The sequence below is a fragment of the Tachypleus tridentatus genome, chromosome 12, assembly GCF_004210375.1.
Source record: "Tachypleus tridentatus isolate NWPU-2018 chromosome 12, ASM421037v1, whole genome shotgun sequence".
NCBI lineage: Eukaryota > Metazoa > Arthropoda > Merostomata > Xiphosura > Limulidae > Tachypleus > Tachypleus tridentatus.
This window is the reverse complement of record NC_134836.1, coordinates 26,973,764-26,992,186: the sequence shown is the minus strand read 5'-3', so window position 1 is coordinate 26,992,186 and position 18,423 is coordinate 26,973,764. Positions and strand designations below refer to the sequence as shown.

The 18,423-nt window shown below is 33.4% G+C and overlaps 1 protein-coding gene across 1 annotated transcript in view; it reads left to right on the top strand.

Annotated features, from left to right (window-relative positions):
* The first annotated feature begins 2,404 nt into the window (after positions 1 to 2,404).
* LOC143235600 (uncharacterized) overlaps positions 2,405 to 18,423 on the top strand; it is a 93,213-nt gene continuing 77,194 nt past the window's right edge. The window contains exons 1-5 of the mRNA XM_076473837.1: positions 2,405 to 2,612; positions 3,678 to 3,742; positions 12,007 to 12,072; positions 12,875 to 13,013; positions 14,611 to 14,827. Coding sequence (XP_076329952.1) covers positions 3,691 to 3,742; positions 12,007 to 12,072; positions 12,875 to 13,013; positions 14,611 to 14,827 — 474 coding nt within the window. The 5' untranslated portion in view covers positions 2,405 to 2,612; positions 3,678 to 3,690. The remainder of the gene's footprint in view (positions 2,613 to 3,677; positions 3,743 to 12,006; positions 12,073 to 12,874; positions 13,014 to 14,610; positions 14,828 to 18,423) is intronic.

The following is an 18,423-nucleotide window of genomic DNA, read 5'->3' as shown; positions in this document are numbered from 1 at the left end:
GATACCTACTTTTACTTCTTTCTCTATCTCAGCAGGTACACTGGAGAAAGTCCTGTGGCGAAAACTAACATGAACCCTCATAAAAATATGTATAGAAATCACATAAACTTACAAAAATAAACAGTGACTAGTCCAGTTTTGTAAGTGTTAAACAGTATTGCTGTTTATCAGTCCGAATTCATCAATGCTATAATAAACAACATGAATAATAAAATATTTCAGGTAAAACGTTTTTTTATTTGTTAGAACAATACGTAAAAACTGTTTTTCAGAGACGAAATTTATATTTCGATGTTTGAACAAATCGCATGAAATACGCGTGTTTTCAGATAAAAAAGTTTGTTGTCAGATGTTAGAACAAAACACACAAACTAGGCGTATTTTCAGATAAGAAATGTATTGTTCAATGTCAGAACAATAAACATGAAATATCTGTATTTTCAGATATGAATATTTATTGTTCAGTGCAAGAACAAACGACACGAACTACGCGTATTTTCAGGCTAAGAAATTTTGTTTATTGTTGTTTAGTTGTGTTAATATCCAAAGCTTCCCGTCGTCAACATAGAGTAACAAAAAATCGGATAGAAGCACAAACAATTCTTCTTTATTTTCTTTGTCGTAAAAGCACACACACACACACACAAACATATTGTTGGCATCGGGTTTTGGTCATTGATGTCCTGGAAGGGTCAAGTACACTTTCGACCTTATTTGCCTATTAGAGAAATTGGTAGACATTGGCAGCCATAGTTTTAAATATGTTGTGCCTATAATTTGATTAAGTAATTAAGCAACTAATCACGTCGATGTAAAAATAGCACCAGGGTTGTTGAAAGCTATATTCGAGTAACCCAGTATCGAACGCCACTTGTATGGAGAAATTCAATGACAGAGGTTAAAGCACTGGCTGCGAGCAGGGGGTGTCAGTGTCTTTATTTGTAGCTGACATTATGTGGAATGATGATTCACTTCAAAAGCTGGTAAAAACAGGATCAGTTACTTTAAACAGTAAGGAAAAACATAGATGTGGTCCAAGTTTGTATAACCAAGATAGTAAATAGCAACTTGTTGTTTGTATTATGATATTTGGTACAGAAAAGAAAAAAAAACAACATTTGTAATAATTTTACCTAATCACAGCGAAGTCGTAGTAGCAGCAAATTGTACTTTTTGATTTTTTAATAGTTGGTCCCCCGTGGCTTAGCGGTATGTCTGAAACATTATAACATGGTAGACAGAACAGGGATAGCCCATTGTTTAACTTTGTGCTTAACAACAAACAGAAAAATCTAACAGTTGGCACTCATCGCTATTCTCCACTTTATGCCACTAGACGGCGCTACAATAACACACGTTGTCTCTAGTTGAAACTTACCTCTTGAAGTTAGCATTCCAGCCCCCATTGTGGTAGCAAGGCACTAATTGTCTTATCTTTAGTGCCTTTCTACCACAATGGGACTGGAATGCTAACTTCAATAGGTACGTTTTCAACTTACTTATCCCTAAATGGTAGTAACTTATTTTCTTATTTTATTTCAATTACTTTTTCTTCTTTAATCTGGAGAGAAAAGTCATCTTCCCACAACTGTCTGTAGGCAGTAAAGGGTGATATATATGTGGGACATTGTAGACTTGAACACCCACATCTCGCTCTCCTAATTTCTATATCTATCACTACTCTTTTATTTCTTATGTGAGACTGATAGACGGTGTATCTCCACCGCAATGTGGGTATTACTTCGGCAGTCACTTCAAAAACTTAGGGTACATTTTATAATCCCACATTACAGTTTGTACTCTGGAATCTTTTCAATTAGTGCAGCGTTTTTTGTTTAATTTATTTTTGTTTCGGCCTGTTTTTTTAAGTTGCAACAAACTAATATAATTAGTCAGATTTTTGGTGTTTTGTGTTTTTCTCATAGCAAAGCCACATTGGGCTGTCTGATGAGCTAACCGAGGTGAATCGAACCCCTAATTTTAGGGTTGTAAATCCGGAGACTTTCCGCTGTACTAGCAGGGGGCCAGAGGTTTGGATTTGCTGTTTTTAACGGAGTCCTTCCCTGTGATTTTGTTTACTTAACTTTATCAAAATGTATTAATTTTCACTAAATGAAAAGAAATAATGGGTAGAAATCCAGCAGTAGAATATACAAAATTGCCATAGCTAGCATTGTCAATACAAATATACACAGTATTATTTTAAATTATTATATATGTGTGTGTTTTGCGTGTATATCCTCATCCGTGCGATAAATATTTCTCAACTTATAAAACTCTGAACCATACATGGCTCTTACAGATTTAGGAATTGGAACTGAACGTCAGTTTTATAAAATTCCAGACTAACGGTGTTACAAGTGGGGGCGCTGTAAACAAGTGTGTCAAAATCATCACGTTGCTTTGAAAGTGGCAGACCGTATAGCGCGTGGTTGGATGCTGAAAGACGTATTTCATGCGTGCTGTGTTTGACAGCCGGTGGCCGCAGAAGGAGTGAATTGATAGTGTTAACTGAATCATCAGAAAACTATTTTGAAGTGAACATTAATCTACGAACAACAAGAAATAGGGGTATCGACAAAGAAACGCAATCAAATCTAAAAAGGGATCAGGTACGTCTTTGCAAATTCAAATTGTTAATTTTATTAGATTTTGTGATCTAAAACAAAAAAGGATCTACGAACAGTGGTTTTGCAATAATAGCCTAAACGAGGATTTGGCATTTCTTTTAGAACAAGACAACGCTCGAGTCTTCTGGACAATAGAGTTAAAATCTGTGAAGTTTTTGTAACATCTTGATATCCTAGTGCTTTTTTTTTCCCGTTGTTTACGGTTTCTGCACTTCTCCATGTTGTGGAATTAAAACAACTCTACTGATATTTATACCTAGTTAAAGGAAAGTGAGTATTAGAAATATCTTGTGTCAAATTAGACGAATCTTGATTTTCAAGTGTTTTAGAAGCACTTATACTGTGAAACGTAACATACTTCACCATCAGAAATTGAGCATCTGCGCAAGGAACTGGACGAATGAAACCTGGTTATACCGTAAATCAGACTTAAGTTAAAGACAATTTAATCATAAAAGGCATAGTTTTTTTCTTTCTTTGAATACAGATGCTTGGTATGCTAAATAATAATTAATATATATTTGTTACTTTATAAATGTAATAGGTGCTTGTTATTACTTTATAAACGTTTTTACGTTGATAACACTGATATGAAAACGGCTGTTGATATGATTTTGCTTTATTAATGAGCTTGTTGCTGTCATAGTTTAACATCATCATTCTAGTAATTTCTTTAAAATTTTAAATAAAAGACAGAGAAAGAAAGGGACCCGGCGAGGATGCTTGCCGCGGAACCCGTACTTACTCTCGACGCTCTTGCTTTACCGTCATGACGTCAGAATAGTCGGCAGCTGTACTATTCAATATTTTTTACTAAGAAACCGGTATGTAGATATTGTAGCGAATTACAATTTACAAATTTAAAGAATTGATGACTTTTACAATATTTTACTTGTCAACCTCTTGGCAACTAGAAACCCGTGTTTATGATATGACAATTAAAGCCTTGTGTATTTATCACTTGACCATTTTTTATCTATTCAATACTTCTTTGTTTTCAACTTTCTTGATATTTGACAACTATTTTTTGCTGTTTTTTTTATTCAGGTGCTATTCAAACATGTGGTTCTTGGTCTTTGTTATCTTAACAGTTCCACTTCTCGTACTTTCACGTAAGTATCGTGCTGCTTGTGAGAAAAATCAGACAGGTATATTAATGTAACTGTACTAATTATTACGCTAATTTTAATTAGTTATGATCTACTTAAGTAGCTTGATTTGATCAGAAATTAGTAGTAATGGTATCTTATAATGCTTATTTTTATTATTGGAAAGTTTTAAATGTAATTAATGCCTATCTTGTCTTTGTTTTCAAGTTTTTGCTTTGTTTTTAACCCTAAAATTATTAAAGGGAGCCACATTATTCATAGAGTCTTTTAAAAAGTTTTACTTAACTATCTATACACCAGATCATTTAAGGGCTCATTATTTCGTTCATCAGAGAGTCTCTAAGAGCAAATGAAGATTTTCATTAGCGTTTATTTTTGTTGTAAGACAAGAGGAAGGATCGGAAGTGAGGAGGTTTACCAGTCGAGTCGAGATACCTGGCAGAAATGACAAAGCAGTTGCGTCATTTTTTTTTGTTTGTTCAGAACAGTCCATATAACAGTAGAAATGTGGTAAAGACTTCTACTGTCTGCATTTGGTACATTTAATGGGATATTCTTGAAAGGTGCTTCCAGGAAAAGTATAATATACATCAAGAAGTGAGAAATATTCTAAAACATATTTTAATTATGAAATACTTCTTTAATTCAGGCTTAAACATTTATTATAACTCTAATAAAAACTGTAAGTTAAATGGTATACATTAGTAAAGAATGGAAAACCCAAATAGCAGAATATCTTTATTATCCCCATTTTATTACTGTATATCTTGGTTAGTATGGGAAACAAGACAAAATGCTAAAACAGTTACTTGCAATTTCTGAGTTGTGAGCTTTTGTTGTAATGAAGGTTATGCTCAAACTCAACTATTTACAAGATCTACTGCAGTAATAATATAGATGTTATTCTATAAAATATTATTATTTTCCAATATATGGGAAAGTTCAATACGAATTTGGTTTGTTTTTAGACTATGTTAGCATGCCAAGTTCGGTCTGGATGGCTAACTTATTTAAAAGGAGATAAGTCTACAGATAGGCAGAAATATTTTCTTCATGTTGGCTATTTACCATACTGGTATGGCTTGACATGTATGGCGCACACGTGAAGTACGCCTGTAACCTGGTTTTTTTATACCACTAATATTGCAGTTGATCATACAAATTTATACTAAAGAAATGACCACCAAACGCTTTCAAAAATAATTAGTGCTAAGCCTATTTATGAAGATATATACAGAAAATTGCTGATTTCACCTTAACTATCCTTGTTGTTTTTTCTCATTTCTTTAAATCGAGTATCGTAACAAGAAAAAAAGTGTAAAATTAATCAGTGCAATGTAATGCTAACGACATAAAAACAATAAAATAGGCTTAACATTTGTAATAAAAATAGCCTATCTTTCAGATATTTTTCACATTCTTCATCATCAAATTATGTTATCTTACAACAAGCTGCTTGGAGAATGAACGCTACTGAAAATCGTTACAGATATTTTGCTCGTTTTTGTCAAACGTGTTTGTGATTTCCGCGTTTTTAAGAGTAAGATGACAGAAGAGTGCAATATCCTTAAAACAAATTTCAAAACGTTTAATGTAACACATACAGAGTGTATTACAAGAGCTTAAAAAAGTAAATCCGTCATGGACATAGAGATCACTATTACACGTGGACTTTCAACAGATCTGTCGGGCTTGTATCAAGGGTAGAGCCGGGAAGGTAATTTGTTGCTCAGAAACACTAGTCAAATTCAAAAGCGTGTAGAAATAGCACTTTAGATCTATCTTCGTTATCAAACAAGTCTCTTCAGCGTTTAAAAACCGCAACTTATAAAAACAAGTCGGTAATTTCAGGGTTAATATTATTATCATTACTTTCATTCGATGTGCATTTATTGCCCAGTTCTTTTATTTCATTTATTTTATATTAATGTTATTGGGGGCACTGGTGTTACTCTAACAGACCTCTGGATTTTGGGATGCGAACCGGATTGGATTCCTTGCGATATTCCACAATATTCCGAATGTCAGCTGGGGGTGTATTATAAGGGTAACAGTCATTCCTTTAACATGGATAGAGAGAGGTAGGGTGCTCATGACTACTTTCTCTCCTTCTTGTCATTAGTTCAAAATTAGAGAAGAGGATAGATAGCCTAAGTCGTTTTGCCATAAATGAAAATAAAATTCAAATACATAATTCATCAGTGGACTTAGCAAATAGCCTAATGTGGCTTTGCTATAAGAAAAACACACATACATAATTCATCTTATTTTCGTTTATTATTTGTTTTTTAGATATTTTAGACATGCAATTTACATCTTATTTCTAATTTTTACAAGATTCTAAATATTCACTGATAAATGCCTCCATCATAATAACCTTAGTCATCAAATATTATTAGCAAGTTCTATCAATTAGTATAATAAAACAGCATGTACTATTAACCAGTACCAACCATTTTGCACTAATAACTATGAATGCACTACTATAAATATCAATAATGTAACCAAAACTATAAGGCATTTATTATTGATTAACTAACAGTTAACAAGCAGTTACCACAAAATGTTATCAGCTGGTTAAAACGTAGTTACCAATCACATGCTACTAGCTTACATCAGCCATTTATCCATCACTTATAACCATTATCAGCCAAGTGAAATCTATTTATTAGCCATATATTACCGATCGATATCGAAAAATAATAACTTCCAACTAGAATAAACTATGTGCTTAGATCGAAACTAAATACCAACCTCGCTAATAGTGTTGTTAGTTAAATAAACCTTTCTTATGTTTCTACTGACAAAGATTAGAATGCATTGTTTCATCACTTGGATATCGCTGGTAACGATATTTTCGGCCGTAAACTCAATAATATTTCAACCAACTAAGGATATTTAAGATAGTGCTAAGTACAAATTCTAAGCTAATAATGCACAGCAGTCGTTATAAAAAAAATATAAGAATGTATGACAAATTAAAGGAAAAGTAATTACAATCGATACAGTAACTATAACGCATATTACTAGTAAAAAAACTTAGTTTACTTAGAACATCCACAAATATTAGTTACTATTTTGAACAACAGCCGTTTATGCATATTTTTATAGAAATCTAGCCTGCTTTCACCCCGTTTATACTTCTAACTGTGAAAGTTAATGTCACATGTTTAAGTTAAACGTGTGTGAGCTCACTTTCAAATTGAAGTTATTAATAATTCCTGTTTTACGGTCATGTGTTAAAACCCACTGTAAAAATCTCTTCAGTGCATTAGCACTCTCTCTTGTAGGAATGACACGGACGCTCGTGTTAAAGCAATACAAAAGTCATATGGATTTTATTATCTACAGAAGCTAAATAAGAACTACTTAGCATAATCGCTCTATCTCCAGTTTATATTCCGGTTTTTACTTATCCAGAGCGTCCCAAAGTCGAAAACGGTTGAATAGCCAATACTCGCAAAAGAAATAGAAACAGAATTTCCAATAGTAAAATATTGCTCTATTTCACAATAGTCATAAAAGTAATGTTCTAAAGTTAACTAAAAGAAAAGTATAATAGTGTAAGCTGAGATTCTATTCAAACACTATACACTTTCGATAGACAAAGTGGGAAAGATAACATGGTAGGGATTCCAAAGTCAAGACAGCTTAATCTGCTATCTCATCACACTTTTCATTTTTATCCTGCGATAATTTTTTCCTGATATTTTTAAGATTTAAGAACTTGGCCAACGTGTTTCATCTCAAAGAAAAAAACTATATCATTTTTTAATTTTGTTATAAAGAACGTAAATCCACTATACACTTCAAATAAAAGTTCAGAGGTATGGCTTTTGAGTGGATTGTTTCTTTTTTCTTGTTGTTGTTTGACTTTATTACAACGTTTCGGTCGCTCGTATTGCCAGAATCGTGTCGAATCGTTGTAATAAAGTGAAACAACAAATAAAGATAAACAAGCCACTTAAAAGTCATTTCTCTGGACTTTCATTTAAAATAAACAATCCACTGGAAAGTCTTACCTCTGGACTTTTATTTAGATCAATGTTTAAACAACAAACATAGAGCAAAATATCTGTGACTTGTAGACTTGATAGTTAAGGCTATAATATTGACATCTGGAAAAAAATGAAAACACCTTCCGTTCACTTTCTGTCGTCAGTTTTCATCCACTTAGGTAGATACTACAGCTGGAGATCAATGTTAATGAAGAATCTAAGTCCAAAATCTGTCAGATCCAAATTCCGAAATTTCCTTTTGTCAACAAACAGATTTTTCTCTTTACAAAAGTCATTAATCATTCTTCAGTCTCAGACGTTTTTCTTGCACGCGCGTCTGATAAAGCCCATGAGTTGCTGTTAGAACCCATCAGTAACCTGATACGAAGAGAAACGCACGCGCAGCTACTGAAAAACAGAAGCCTAGCTGACAAGTTTCTTGTTATCACACTAGCGTATGAAATTAATTCTCAGTGCGTGTCCAAACATAATGTTGACTGACCATGGATGTACGGAACGTGATTGACCCGTTATGCAAGTAATTCAAAACAAAATTTATAAGTTATAATTGTCACCCAAGACTAAAAAGCACGTGCTTGAAAGTTTCGTACAAGGGAACAACTTGTTTCGAAAGTTCATACAAAGAATCTGGCAGTGGTCAGTTTGTGGAACTAGTTCTAAACCTTTTAATTTTTATTGTGAACTTTTTTATCACAATTAACTTTGCTCAAATGAGTAAAATATTAACAATTTTTACCAATAAAGCAGAGAACAGCACCAAAAATGGAATGTGTCAACCTGACCACTGAAAACTTTCGGATATAAAATGGTTCTATTCGAATAAAAAAAATCTGTGGCCAAAACCCCAAATACATAAATTGTCCCTCACCCCGAAATCTGAAACCATACGTCACTATTTAGGAGTAAAGACAACCATAGTGCCTATTAAAAGCACTAGGATGTTATCGTTGTTGTATTCTTCTATGTGTCTTTCTAAACCCTTTTTCCTCACCATTATGAATACGACGAACAGTTAGTTATGTCAGATAATGACGACCAATATTTTCTACTGCGATGTAGAAATTCCGTTGCGTTATAATATTTAACTTAAAGCTACTTTTACTTGCGCGTACATTATCAATGTCATGCTTTCAAAAATGAGACTTATAAATCTAGAATAAGACAGTAGGGGTCGCACGTGTTTCGGCTTTATTACTTATTTGCAGTACCAGAAAAAATAAACAAACTATACATATTGAGTATGATTTTAAGTAATGCTGAAATAGAGAGAGCTACTTTCAGAATAGCTTTTAGTACAATGAGTCAATAATTAAAGCGTATTTAATATTTTATCTTTACTCAAGACTTATCTAATTAAACGTCCTTTGTTTATAAACATTTTGGTATTAACGCATGGTATGTCGACTGAAACGTCACTCTAAAACAGGCTTTGAAACAGATTAATTACCTTTCAGACGACTTACAGTAAAACAGAAACAATAGCATACGACCTTACTTCTTCCAAAAAAAATTGATACCGACGTAATTCAGATAATAACAACTGGTGAACCAGTTCAACAAAAACTGTGGTGGGAATGTTGTCGGAACAAACAGATAGAGAAAAAAGAAAGAGAGAATGGAGTTTTAGGCATTTTCAGAAAATGTATGATGAAACTTAAGATGTAACTTGAAGATCATTATGAGATATGATTCTAATAGAAAAAAAAGAACTAAAATGTTTTAATGAAAGAAACATCGCAGAAGTGAGGGCGCTGTTGACTGTTAAAGGTTATAGTGTGGAACGTTCAGTTTTTGCACTAGCATTGTGTTTGTGTAGTTTTTAAAATAAAGACTTGGACTGTGAAAAGTTTATGAGTGTGGAAGAACAAACAGCAACAGTATAAGAATAATGAATGTTGTTACTGGTGGAACTTGATGTTGGCGGGAAAGTGTGATTTGTATTGAAAACCTAAAAAAAATCTAGAAGATGAGTGTAAAATTAGGAATGATCAAGAGACGATGGTTTGCTTTACCTAAAGGGCTCGCTTTATAGAGTGTCGTAACGTTGTATTAAATTAACTAATTTAAACAGCGTGTTTTCCTAACATCACAAATGAACAACGTTTTCTATACAGCTAACATTGTGTGACGCGCCTTAGGTCTCAAAGGTATCTCAGTATCTCTTCCGTTCAATAACAGTAAGTTTAAAGAAACACGTCTTTAAAGTACAGAGAGAGGGAAACTACAAGTTTCTAAGAAATGTAAACTAACATTTTTGTAGAAATCACTATCTGTCAAAACACGTTTACCATTGAAATAATATATGCTCTTCAAAAAAAGAAACGCAAAAGGCAAAATTTGAGACATATTGTTAACAAGTTTATTCCGGGTAGTTCTGTATGACATGTGTGAAACTTTGCACATTCACTGCTGAACGTCCAAAGTCTGCAAAGGCGAAGTCCACGCTCACTAATTGAAGTTTAACGTCAATAACGAGTATGCCCACCGTGAGCATCAATAACTGTTGGCATCTCCTGCCCATGGAAGCGATGAGATGACGAATCACATCCTGTGGAATGGCTGTCCACTCAGCCTGCAAAGCTGCTGCAAGCTGAGGTAGAGTCTGCCGTTGAGGTTGTCGCCGTCGCAGACGTCGGTCCAACTCGTCCCAAAGACGTTCGATGGGGTTTAAATCTGGTGATCTGGAGGGTCAGGGAAGAACGTTGATGTTGTGGTGTCTCAAGAAGACAGTGGTGAGTCGGGCTATGTGAGGACGGGCGTTGTCATGTTGAAAAACGTCGTTGACGTTCACCATGATGGGGCCTAAGAATCTTGTCGACGGTTGCGTACGGTCTGATCGGAAATCCTACGCAGCCCTGGTATGGTTGAGGCAGTAGACGTCGCAGTGGTGGTCCTATCCCGAAGGTGACGTAACCGGATGTAACGATCTTGTGCGGGCGTGGTCACACGAGGTCTGCCAGATCGTGGACGGTCACAAGTTGTTCCATGTTGTTGGTGACGATTCCATAGCCTTGTGATGGTGCTTGGGTGGACATTCACAGCCCTGGCAACATCTGATCGAGATTCGCCTGCTTCCAAGCGACCAATGGCGTTGTGCTTCAGTCAGCCTTGGCGTAACTGTATTGCGTGTCGGTGACTTAACACTGAGCTATGGAAACCGAGAACACGTCACTTTTATAGGGATTTTGCACATGTTGCACTTGCAGAACATGCAGATCTCTCAAACAAATTTATTGGACACGAATGCGTTTTGGCGAAAAATCCGATGTTTTCCTCCGTTTTCAAAGTGCACAACTTTTATTATCATTTTGGTCTGACAATCAGTGCCTTAACACGTGTAACATCACATACTCTGAGCTTGTAACGTTATTACATATATTTCTCTTTAAAATAACAAAAATATCCCTTTTGTGTTTCTTTTTTTGAAGATCATATTTTTAATATCAATTAATACATTTACACTGTCATCTAGTGACAACGTAATGAGTTAAGTACATAATATTACATTGCTCGTAAAACAATATTTTAGGAACAAGTAAATAATAATAATAACTGTTAAAATGTTAGGCAGAAATCAAGAAAATTAATAATTGATCAAAATCTATTAGGTTAGGCCAGAGCTTGGAAGTAACTTATAGTTTGTACCAAAATATATATATATATATAAGTACAACTACAGTGTGACAACATAAATATTTGTATCGTCCATTGATTTTAACTATTAAATAAAGAAAGCGGAGGATTTTTACAAGTACAAAATAAAGATATTTGGTCAAAACATTTATAAAATCAACCACATTGAAAATCACGTGAGCTGGCAGTGGAATTACAGTAAGATCATACTAACACTGTGTAACTGTGGAAAACTTTAATAACATACACATTTTATACTATTACTTTTAAGCAAAATTTGATGCAAAGCATTGGCTATACCATTTGTTTGTCAACGTTTCATAAACTTATAAATGCAACATGTAGTTTTTGTTGTCTTTCAAAATTTGTAGTGCATACTTTATTAAGAAAACTTTTATTTAAACCAACGTTTCGCCTTTATGGTTTCATCAGGGTTAGTACATACAACTGATTGTGTACTGTATTATACGTTCTAACTTTCTAAGTAAAAGTTTATTGGTTTTTTCGTAATTACCTGGAGTTTAAACATCATTTTTCTCTAGTCTTATTAATAAACCGCATAGGTTCGCTTACGTAATGCACCTGAAACCTGTGTTTTTACTTTTGTTTTTTCAGAAACTTTCGCCAGCAATGTAAACATTATCTGTCCAGACACCAAGCCAGGTGAAGATAACCTTCCAGGTAATGCTGTAAAACTTTAAAAGGAATAAACTCTTGGTGACTAAAGTCAGTTGACACTATGATAGTCTTTTAAGTTGAAAGGAAACAAATTCTTGTTGAGCACGTTCAGCTGACGATACGATAGTTTTAAGTCAAGGTCAAGTGAAGTTTCATAAGCCTAACCTTGGGCTTACTCTTAATTCTCATGTAGACAAGTGAAATAATAGCAGGTGAGAAAAGAAATGTAAAAACTAGAACGTTGCACGAATCTTTTTTTTTTTTAATTCAGGCTCTGCAACCCAGTATGTAACAGGTGGCCCATCTTTTTGCTTTCAAACTATGAAACATAGTGTATAAAATGTAATCTCATCTTTTATTTATAGGCTATGAAAGCCAGTATGTAACATGTTACCTGATCCTTTAAACTGTACACTCAGGAAACTAAAGTGTAAAAATGTTTCTAAAACTGCTACATTAGTATTGGACCTGTGTAATTAACCCGTCATATAGATTCTGATTTATCTTCCCTAACTACTATATGAAATTTTGTTCTTTAGAAGTACCATTTCATATATAATTGTGTAATGTAATTTTAACCAACATGAATTTATAAAGTTTATGTGTCGTACGTAATTTAACAGGCACTAATACACAGATTTCAAATGATGTATGTAACTTACCCTGGATCAAATCCACGGTTTGTGTCATATATAATTTATCTGGCTTGTATTAAAATGATATGAGCATTTAGTTTATTCTGTTTGGTTCTATAGTGATTTTAAGTCGCAAAGCGATTGAACCAAATTTACCATCTACTTTACAGGATTTGATCTGATACGAAACTTGAGACTGGATAACTCAGACCGAAGCTTTCACGGAATCAGAGAAGTGCACGGTTCTAACAGAATGCAAAGGGCTTACCGGCTGTCTCCCAAGAAAACGAACTTAACACAACCTACGAGGTAGTTAGCAAACGTAAAATAAAAAAAGTGTTTTTTTTCTTATAGCAAAGCTACATTAGGCTATCTGCAATGTCTACCGAGGGGAATCGAACGCCTAATTTTAGCGTTGTAAATCCCTAGGCTTATCGCTGTACCAGCGGGTGGCAAATAAAAAAAGACTACTACCAGAGTTATCAGTTCCATAAGAAGTATGAAAGGGAAGATATTCAAATCAATTAGAATTCATTTATTCGACATTGTACAATAAAATCTAACTATACATAATTTATATATATATATATATAATCATTTAATGCATTTCCATTCTTAGTCATCTATAGTCATAAGGGATAAACTTTTTTTCAGTATGATGGGCTGTTCAAAAATTGACAAATAGCTGGCCATGCTATTAGTCAGTTTACAACAACGCAGAAATCATAATTCCTTTAATGTAAATAAATAGATCAAGAACTCAGTAGTTATCTTTTCGTAATTATAATTTATTTTTTGTTATATACAGACTAATAAATTGCTCGGATAGCCGTTTGTTGGTTTATAAGCTGACCATTCATTTTCAGAAAATGTTGTACTTTATGACTACAGAAGGTTAATCAAAAACGAAAACTTATTAAACGATTATAGATTTTTTATTGTTTAAGAGTACTGATTTACATCGCCTATTAGCAATAATTATAACTGATTATTATTGTGTATTTTATATATATATACGTACATCAAGTAACAAAAACTGTGTTCTCAGACACGTTTCCCTCTATGCTTTTCGTTCATGCTCATATCTTCAAAATATTTCTCTCAATCAGTCAACGAAGGAAGTCCCGTTTTTATCGTGAAATTTTCTCAAAAGAGCAATTTTTTTATTCTTAAAAATAAGTTTTTACAGATTACTTCCTCAGCACATACGAAAACAGATGGACTTATGCTGATAACGATATGAAGTTTCAGGAATTTCAGAAAATGAATAATTTTTTTGGAATGTGCGTTTGAAATTAAACATTTTGATATGTATGTAGGTATATATTCTTCTACGATTAACTTTTCGGAACAACAGGCCTTTGAACATTTGGCTATTATATATATATATTTCTTTTATTTCAATTAATTCTTTACTTAGGAGAGCAGTCACCTTCCCACAACTGTCTGCAGGCAGTGAAGGGTGATATAGATGTGGGACGTTATGGGCTTGAGCACCCACATCTCGCTCTCCTAATTTGTATTTCAATTTCTATTTTTAATATATTTATTGCTATTCTTTATTTCTAGTGTGAAACTGGCGAATAGAAGTTAAGACTGATAGACGATGTATCCCCATCGCTATATGGGTCCTAATTCTTCAGTCACCTCCAAAACTTAGGGTACATTTTATAATCCCACGTTGTAGCTTGTACCGTGGGATATTTTCAGTTGATGCAGCGTTTTTTGTTTAATTTGTTTTTCTTTCGGCTTGTTTAGTTAAAATAACAAATTATATATGTATATATACACATACACACAAAATACCAATTAACACCTAAATTTCTACACATGCAATAATAACAGGTGAGAATGTGTAGGGAAACAAGAACTTTTAAACACCTGTTTCTTGTTTATTTTTCAACAGGACGATTTTCCCACAGGGCATACCGGATCAATTTTCCTTCTTTAGCACTTTCCGGAAGCGGAACTTGTATAAAGGTTCGTGGAATCTCATCCGTATCGATGATATTTTGGGAAAGCCACAGTTTGGGATTACTATCAACACCAAGAAGAACAAGCTGGAGCTTTATACACTGGACATCCAAGGTGGACTTCAAACACTCACCTTTCCTAACATCAAGGTAACTTGCGTTTTAGTATTAACCATGAAAAAAGAAAAATACCAGAGCACGATAGATGACTTTAACAGCCACCACTGCTTCAGATGAGGCTTAACAGTTATTCTATTTTTTACCAGCATATCTCACAGAACTTTGAATGTAATAAATAGATAGCTACTGCCCTGTATCTCTTCCACTTATTCTGTTATACAGGGTGTCCAAAAATGAATATACCACAAAGAAAGTTGAAAAACTTATTTTCAATAACACAATTCAAACTAATATCTTCTGAAGGGGTGTAAGTCTTATTTGATTTAACTAATATATTTCTGTTAAATTTAATGTAATGCTGCGTTCAATTCCTACGAACACATTTTCCAACACTAATGTAGGGATGAATTTGACAGCATCACGGATACGAAGTTTCAGTTCAAGATCTCTTAGTTTGTTACAGTACAAAACTGTTTACAAAAAATCCCAAACATAAAATATTAACTAACTTAAACAAATTCATAAGATTTCGGAAGATATTTTGTTTTTTATTTTGTTGTTATATCAACAAACGTTATTCAACTTTCTTCTTAATATATTCATTTTGGGACATCCTGTTCTTTGTTACTATAAGAACCTTATATTAGTCACCTTCAGTTTAAGCGCTGTAATATATTAAAAAACAATGAAGAACATAAATAAATTACGTAAATTCTAGCGAAACAGACATCGAAACTGGATACGACGAACAGTTAAACATCATAATATGTGTTAAGATATTTGACAACAAGATTGGTACACAATTTTCTTTCTTAACACAAATATATTTTAATATACAAAGAACAGAATTATTTATAATAAAAGTTATCACAAATGACTATTAGAAATATTGGTTTATGTTTATATACAAAAGTTTTACATACGTACAAACAATATCGAATCTTCTATTTGGCCTGTGGCTCGGCCGGCATGGCCAGGTTGTTAGGGCGCTCGACTCTCAATCTGAGGGTCGCGAGTTCGAATCCCCGTCACAACAAACATGCTCACACTTTTGACCGTAGGTACATTATAATGTTACAATCAATTCCACTATTCGTTGATGAAAGAGTGGCTCAAGAGTTGGCGGTAGGTGATGATAACTAGCTGTCTTCCCTCTAGCCTTATGCTGCTAAATTAAAGATAGCTAAGGCAGACATCTGTCGTGTAGCTTTGCGCGAAACTGAAAACAAACAAACAACCAAACAAATCTATCTAGTTTAAAACAATATTTTATCGACGATCTAGGTCTACGACGAGCAAAGTTCTGAGTTGATATTGTTTCACTTCGCTTAAGCTACCTAACTTAGCTGATCTCACACCGCTTATAAGCTGACTTTTTATTGACGAAGATATTTAATGTTCTTGTACAAAATACTGTCGTTCAAAGTAAATTCACTGAAGTTGAACGATTTCTAATTTTCGAAATCTATAAATATGCCTGGTCAAATGTTGTAGTTTTCTTTTTCATAAGCGTTAACCATAATTATAGCTTCCTAGGTTTTAGAATACTGACTGTAGTTAACCAACAACATTCTATATCAGTCTCTTGGCGTGTCGATTTATAAACTTTTAGGCGAGTTTCTAGAAACTTTAACTGGCAACAATACTGACAATTACTAATATTTTGCACATATCGTACTTTGGTGATTCGTACGCTCGATAATCTTCTAACAATTTAGAGAACATAACAATATATGTCACATGCATTAAATTAAAACAGACGTAATATTAAAATTAATCTATAATAAATTCGTTATATTTTACGCCGTAGAGAATTAAAAATTGTCTAACGCCAATTTTTAACTAAAATAATATATATATATGCATTGATAGCAATACATTAAGTAAGATACATTGTCAAATAATTATATAATTTTAAAAATTACGACAGTACATAATACAATCAAAACAAATAACCTAATGATCATAAAATTAAATGTGTATTATCACAGATGTTATCAACCCCTTTGACAAATCTTTAAATGATACTCGTGTAGTGTCAAACTTCTGTTTTCCCCTTTATGGGTTGTGATCAGCGTAAATGACTAAAGGTTGTTGAGACACAGATACATATACAGTCATGTGAAAAAGTTAGGACATCCTATGAAAGCCTGTGTATTTTTGTAACATTTTTGGATATATAGATATTTAATCTCAATTTCAACAATACTGAGATATTATAGAAATATAACTAAACAATTTAAACTGAAGAGAAGACTTTTCAAGATCTTCTGTAAATGTAATTCTACAAAAATGCACATATTTGAAAACAAGATTGATACATATAATTTTCTTTCCTGAAACAAAAACAACACAATTTATAATAACAGTTATTACAAATAGTTATTACAAAAAATTGGTTTATATACAAGATTTAGAAATTTACAGTAAAACTATACTGAGTCTTCTACCTGGTCTATAATTGAATATTTTATCGACGATCCCAATCCACGACGAACAAAGTAATTATGAGTTGATATTGTTACACTTCGCTTAAACTAGCTAATTTGGCTGGCCTCACACCGCTTATAAGCTGACTTTTTACAGACAAAGATATTTAATGTTCTCGTACAAATACTGACATCCGAAATACATTCACTGAAGTTGAACGGTTTTTAGTGTTCGAAATCTATAAAAATTCCTTGTCAAATTCTATAGTTTCCTATTAATAAGCGTGAATCACAGTTATAGCTTCATGGGCTTATAGTATACTGACCGTAGTTAACCAACAATATTCTATATCTGTCCACTGGCGCGTCAGATTATAAACTTTTAGGCGTGGTTCTAGAAAGCTCAACTGACAACAATACTGGCGATCACTGATATTACTTATGTCGGGCATTGTTGATTCCTACGCTTGAGAACGTTATACAAATTTAGAGAACAGGTATGGCTTGCGCAATACACATTTAACAATATATGTCACATCCATTAAACTGAAACAAATGCAGATATTAATATAAATGTATGACAGTAAATTTGTTACAAGTTAAGCCCAAAGTTACACACGAGGCTATCTGTGCCCTGCCTACCACAAGTATCGAAACACAATTTCTAGTAGTGTGAGTCCGTAAACATACTGCTGTGCGTCTGGGGTGCATTTTTGTAAAAATCACTACCTATTAAGCCCTCGCTGGTATAGCGGTAAGTCTACCGATTTTACAACACTAAAATGTGGGGTTCGATACTCATCGGTGGACTCAGTATATAGCCCGATGTGGTTTTGCTATAATGAAACACAAACACTACACATTAAAACACGTTTACCATTGAAATATTTCTTTAAATATTAATTAATTCACTTGCGCTGTCATCTAGTGACAACGTTATGAATTAAGTATGTTGTATTACATTGTTGGTAAAACAATATTTTAGGAACTGGTGAATAATAATGATAATTATTAAAATGTTAGGCAAAAATGAAGAAAAACGAATAATTAATCAACAATCTATTAGGATAAGCTGGAACTTGGAAGTAATCTATAGTTAGTACCAAATAAAACAGCATGATTAATATATAAATACAGCTACAGCGTGAGGACATAAATATTTCTATCGTCCATTGATTTTAAATATTTAATAAAGCT